The sequence below is a fragment of the Eutrigla gurnardus genome (genome assembly GCF_963514095.1).
Source record: "Eutrigla gurnardus genome assembly, chromosome: 8".
In the NCBI taxonomy this organism is placed as follows: Eukaryota; Metazoa; Chordata; class Actinopteri; order Perciformes; family Triglidae; genus Eutrigla; species Eutrigla gurnardus.
The window spans coordinates 7,153,476-7,159,475 of NC_139922.1; the positions used below are offsets into that span (position 1 = coordinate 7,153,476).

Below are 6,000 nucleotides of genomic sequence, written 5' to 3' on the forward strand. Positions count from 1 at the left end.
CGTTTTTAGGTCCATCCTTGACGAAAAAGTTTATAGGAAGAAATCGTTGAGAATGATTTGCTATTTTCGGTTGATGTAGAATAATGCTTAATTTGAATTTGTTTTTGGTTTGGTTCAGGAAGAGTTCAACATTTGGGGAAATATGCTCATTTATTCACTTTGTCTAGAGTTTGCTGAGAATCTCGGTGCCCACTTACATTGGAATGTTTATCAAATTTGTAACGAGGCATTTCCTTGGAATTCATTCAACAACATGCTTGGACAAGAAATAATCCAAAACATAAACCCCAATAAACTACATCTTGTTTTAGTCGTATCGATCACCTCCAATCCTTGCAATGTACACAAATAATATATTTCCCAAAATACTGATCTATTCCCTCAAGGTTTAAAACCTGTTTTTACATGATGACAAAAAAAGTACTGCATTCATCATATTTTAGAGGACTTATATGTGAAGCTATCCTTGACTAAAGAAAGATGTGGTCGGCTGTCATTTAGCTTTATAAATATGATTTACTTCTGACTGCTGTCAGGCACCGAGCTGTAGGAGCAGGGCTCAGAAACTTTGATCTGCAGGATGGGAGCTTCGTAGTAGGCACTGGGCAGCAGGACCAGGTAATCCTGAAGGTGGAACAGAGCATGCATTCAGTATTAGTGTGAACACAAACAATAAAACAAGCAAATACTGCCTGTTAACGGTGGATGTATGTCTTACCAGAAGGATTCCTTCAGCCTCTATAACAACAGTCCAGGTTCCCGGGTTCAGGACAAACGGCTCCACAAAGTTGTTCTGGGGAACGTTGACAAAAGTCGGCTCCACGCTGGGAGCAAAGACGATCTGTTTGGACTGCTCTGAACCTGGAACACATGCACACCGGCAATGTAGGTATTGAAGGTAGAATTCAGTGAACAGATGCATTTGAGGGAAAGAAATGTGAAAATTGGACAATATAACATAGATAAACAACAGAATAACACTACATTAAAACGTTCTAGAAATACAAAAATGTAATTGTAGTGTAATCAGGAGCCAAAAACTAGGAATTGTGTTGGTTAATACAAGAAAACACACATGTATTCTCCTGTTGTTTTGTTCTAAGACACAGTCATAAGCACTCCCACTGATACCCTCTTGTGATTGGTGGACACCTACCTCGGCGGTTGACCTGATAGGCTGTTATTTTACCGTTGGAGGTGGCGCCCTCAGAGTTTACATATCTGAGGATGAAGCGAGTCAGATAGACGTCCGCCTCACTCACATAAACCTGAAGCTTCACTGCAGTCTACGGCGACGGGGTGCAGAGGGACAAAGTGTGGAGGGGAGAAGATATGAATCCTTAAGTCTACAATCCCTGAACCCTGCACTGATCTGTGGCCCGGAAGGTGAGAGAAGACGGAACAGGGGCCACCGCCACAAGCAGCTCAACCCCACCAAGCAGCACCCCCCCTCCACCTCTACATGACAGGGGCGAGGTGTGAAGCACAGGAGTACAGGAATTGAGTCATGTTCCAAACAAAGTCATAAAAAATGCCTGTTTTTCAATTTAGTCGAGGTCAGAAAACCTCTGAAAGGATTTTCGTTAAACAATGTAAAATGTCTTTATGCAACAGCTAATGCTGTATCAAAATATTTGTTTGCCATTTACTCCATGATGATGATTCCCAGTGGGAACCCTACCTTGAAGTTTGAGTTTATCACTTTTTCTTTGGAACACAGCTGAAATCCTGAGCTCAGCCAGGAAGAGAAGAGATAAGAGGTTTTCAAACCAACATTGACTGAATGGCCTCTGGAGTGATGGATGGAGAGAGTGAGTAAAGAGAGAGGAAGTCGTTGAGAAGAAGACATTCCTGACGTTTCATTCACTCACAGTTACCACAGTAGTAGTTCAAGCCGTCCTCTATGACCGACACCCAGCCCCGAACATCCGAGCCCCCCCTGTTGGCGTAGCGTAGCACCACGTGGAAGAGATCCGGAGAGCTGACGGACACCGACACCACCACTTTGGACTGCCGAAGGACCAATGAGCAAGGCAGCAGGCAGAGAGAGAGAAATGGGGGGAGACGATGGAGAGAAGGAAGAGGTATAAGGAAACATATGAGGGAAGACGAGGGGAAAAGACAGGATGGAAAGGGAGGAAGGAAGGAAGGAAGGAAGGAAGGAAGGAAGGAAAGTAGAAGGTGGTAAGTAGGTAGTAGGAGGAAGGTGGATATAGGGGCCGAGAGAATGACAAGAAGAAAGCAGAGATGAAGCAAAAGGAAATGAATAAAGAAGGAAAAGTAAAGTGAGATAAGAAGAGAAGAGTAAAGGGGTAAAAAAGAAAAGAAAGGGAGGGGTGAATGTGGGAAACACCAACATAAAAAGAGAAACCAAACCAAAAGCAGGACTTAAATACCATCACCTTCACCAAAAGTCAACACTTTTACAACAACCCACTATATTTCTCTTTGGATTTCCAGTTTTCAGCACAAACATCCATAGAAGCCCAGAAGTAGTTTACTTTATGGCATTTGTAGCATCTTAATATAATTCAAAAAGAAGATGTCCGACCCATATTGAGAGAAGGAATACAAGTTCAACAGGTGTCAACTCAATAATATATTCATAATTGTTAAGTAAAGGTTATTCTTCATCTTTGTATTATTCAATTCCATGAGTCCCAAGTGCTTAGGAGTAGTGTGTGCTGAGAGGTAATACTACCAATGAGAAATAACCCTTTAAATGTCAACACAACATGCAGCCATGAAGAAGCTGTCTGCTTCATGCAAAATGACAGGCCACAGTCACACAATAATATGTAATAGATAATAATCACTTATATAATCATTTATCAGAAAAGCACATTTAAAAACATTTTTATATATGTTTCTGTAGTATTGGAAAACAAATACAAAGACAAGAAATATGATGATGACAGACAGATATGTCAGTGGAGTCTATACATAATACAAAGAAGCATTACTAAGTTAAAGGGCCAGTGTGTAGCATTTCAGGGGATCTATTAACAGAAATGATAAACATGCGCTTTCTCATTTGCATGGAAAATGCTGTATCTTTATCTTTCATCACTGTATGGACTGGTGGTAAAGGTCAAAGGTAACCTTCCTACCTGGATGGGGGACATCTGAGCATAACCCCTCCAGCTGAAGTCCGGAAACTCCAGAGGGTTGTATCCAAATCTCACCGGTCGGCCATCGAGCACGGTTCCCTCCTCGATCTCAAACTTCAGATGGTGGAGGTCGGGGAAGTAATGATCTGGACGAGGTCTGCACGCACAGCAAGATGCATTTAGAAGGCAAAAGAGCTCATGAAGAGACAAGCCGGTCTGGATGACCATTTTTATCAAGTGAGGTCTCTATCATCTCGTTTCTCTTTTTTCCCCTCATTTCTTGTCATGTGGTGACAATGGAATATCATGACCCACATTTTTCATCCAAATCAAGTTTTTTTAAAAGTACGAGAAAAGATATTTCCTGTCCAGAAGTACCGTCTGCATCATTCATTACCCATTACCAGAAAGTGGAATAATAGTAAAAAATATGTAGGGATGGATAGGGCAACTGGAACTATGGGAAATGTAGGACCCTTATCATCCTGATATGTCTTATGAGAGAGACTTGTAAACTCCAATCAAACTAAATATCATAACAAATAAACCAATAACTCAGGTGAGTGGTTAAACTCACAGATTACACTTCGGCCCCTCCACGTTGGGTCTGCAGCGACAGCGGCCGTTCCTCTCTCCACAGGACTGACCTGCTGAACCTCCAATGTCACACTGGCACCCTAAATACACGACACACAAACATGTGAATCCAATACTCCAGATACTGGGGAAACCAACAATTAAGGTGTCATTCATTATGAATTAGTGATGAGCACTCACCCTGGCAGCCGAGGTAGTTGTGCTCCTGCAGGTTGTAGTAGCCGTCTTTACAGGTGGAGCAGGTTCCACTGCAGGCGTTGGGCTTACAGTGACACTGACCGGTTTCCTGTCAAAAACCAGAAAGAGATTATTACTGTTAGTATGACATCACGAAGCAAAGAGATTATTACTGTTAGTATGACATCACGAAGCAAAGAGATTATTACTGTTAGTATGACAACAGGAAGCAAAGAGATTATTACTGTTAGTATGACAACACGGAGCATGGAGACTGATCTAAAGGATCCTTTACTGTGCTTTAATGAAGAAAAAGGCCTTTGTAACACTTATGCATCACTGGGGACTGTTTAATTGTCCAACATTACAGCTGTGTTAATACATATGGCAAACATTTTGACAAAGGTTGTGAGCTGTTTTTTTTTTTATTGTGGAAGTCCAACCCTTTATTCCAATAATAAGTCTGTAATATGTAATGTAGCTACAATGCAGACACTCAGACCCTGAAGGACAACAATGTTCATTCTATTACATCAGGCTTTCAATCTAGAGTCTTGCTTTTACAACTGATTTGCCCTGTGGGTAATATACATGCTATCTTCCTGGATTCCACTAGGGGCATTGCTGCTGTAGTATGGAGCACTGTAGTGCTGCAATAAATTAAAATCAATGTAGTTGCTAATCATCATCTCAGACTGTGAACTAACAGCACCAATATGTCATAACTGACATTCAAAGGATTCAAATTGTGCATGCAAATATGCATTCAAATGAATGCATATTTGGTCGTTATCTGGGCTGGTGTCCATTAAAAGCTTTAACTTGGTGAAAGAGGAAAATAACATAATTGTCCTCTAAGGACGTCAGTGTAACATATTACAAGGGATGCACAAGTGCTGGAAAAGGACAGAAATGGAGACCAAATTATGAAAAATAACAAAAAACATTTCATTCAGTTTAACTCCTTCTAATTTGGTTTGGATTAGGTTTTCATGCACAGACAAATGACATAATAACCTATGTCAACCACAAAGCATTTCATAACTACATTTGAATTTCTGTCTTCAAGTGTAATCATGTGCTAAATGCATAACCTTTACCAGTCGTATAAATATCTAATTATAGACTGAAGGACTGCATTTAAATGGTCTCACCTGTGCACACTCTGCAACCCCGCTGATGGTTCCTGCAATGTTACACTCACAGTCTGCAGGAGCAAGAAGACACACAGATTTAAGTTCGTCTACGAGCTCCGTTTGCTGCATTCAGACGAGGGAAACATGTGAGAGTTTGTAGTTTCTCTTACTGGTGCATCCATCTGGAGTGTCAGGGGAGAGGTTCCAGTACAGAGCTCTACATTTGTCACAAGCCGGGCCCTCCACATGGCGACGGCACTCACACTGGCCCTGAGAGGACGATGGAAATAAACCAACGTCTCTGGTTAAGCTGCCAGTATGATGGATGTAGGAAATATTCCTAAATACCACCTGTCTCATTGTGTGCATGGGCAGAATTTACAGATAAAACAATGAAGATTGGCTCACAATCTTACATGAACACCTACGCTCATGAAGTTACCATGGAAACATATTGCTTCAGCAGAAGTAAATATTATACGGTTTTAATATAAATATCCAACATATGTTAAAAGTAACTTTTTTCCCCCCCATCACAGAATGTGTTCCATGATTATCGCTCTTTTGATTGGAACTATTTTGTGTCACAGTTAACCTTAAATATAATTAATTAAAAATCATAACATGAGCATAAAACAAACAGAAACAAGAAAATCTCACCCCTGGAGGCTGCATCACATACTGAACAGAGCCGGCCGGGTGGCAGGTCCCAGCTAGAAATGACAGAGAAAAAAGAAAAAACTTTATTGATACTATTGTGTCAAAATGTAGCCAATGGAAGTGTATGATGGGGGAAAAACTGTTATAATATTAGATGTATTGGTGGTATCTGTCTTAACTCATCAATAATATATAGAGAAAGGTTTCACCTCCTAGTTGTAACATTTATCTCCTACTTGGTGAAAAAACAACTACAGTCGTCACCAAATGTGTGGCAAAATTGTCAGCCACTGTCGCTGGTAAAATCAAATCAGCTCATT

General features: G+C 40.8%; 1 protein-coding gene across 2 annotated transcripts in view; it reads right to left on the reverse strand.

Annotated features, from left to right (window-relative positions):
* Positions 1-6,000, reverse strand: part of lama5 (laminin, alpha 5) — a 90,462-nt gene that overhangs the window by 30,326 nt on the left and 54,136 nt on the right. The window contains exons 17-25 of one of the 2 annotated variants that reach the window (XM_084016215.1): positions 5,681-5,733; positions 5,191-5,290; positions 5,039-5,091; positions 3,888-3,993; positions 3,688-3,787; positions 3,111-3,267; positions 1,157-1,286; positions 719-861; positions 521-624 (exon numbers count right to left, since the gene is read on the reverse strand). In XM_084016215.1, the coding sequence (XP_083872341.1) occupies positions 521-624; positions 719-861; positions 1,157-1,286; positions 3,111-3,267; positions 3,688-3,787; positions 3,888-3,993; positions 5,039-5,091; positions 5,191-5,290; positions 5,681-5,733 (946 nt within the window). Of the gene's footprint in view, positions 1-520; positions 625-718; positions 862-1,156; positions 1,287-1,871; positions 2,011-3,110; positions 3,268-3,687; positions 3,788-3,887; positions 3,994-5,038; positions 5,092-5,190; positions 5,291-5,680; positions 5,734-6,000 lie in introns of both variants that reach the window. The other variant, XM_084016214.1, reaches the window with a different exon arrangement.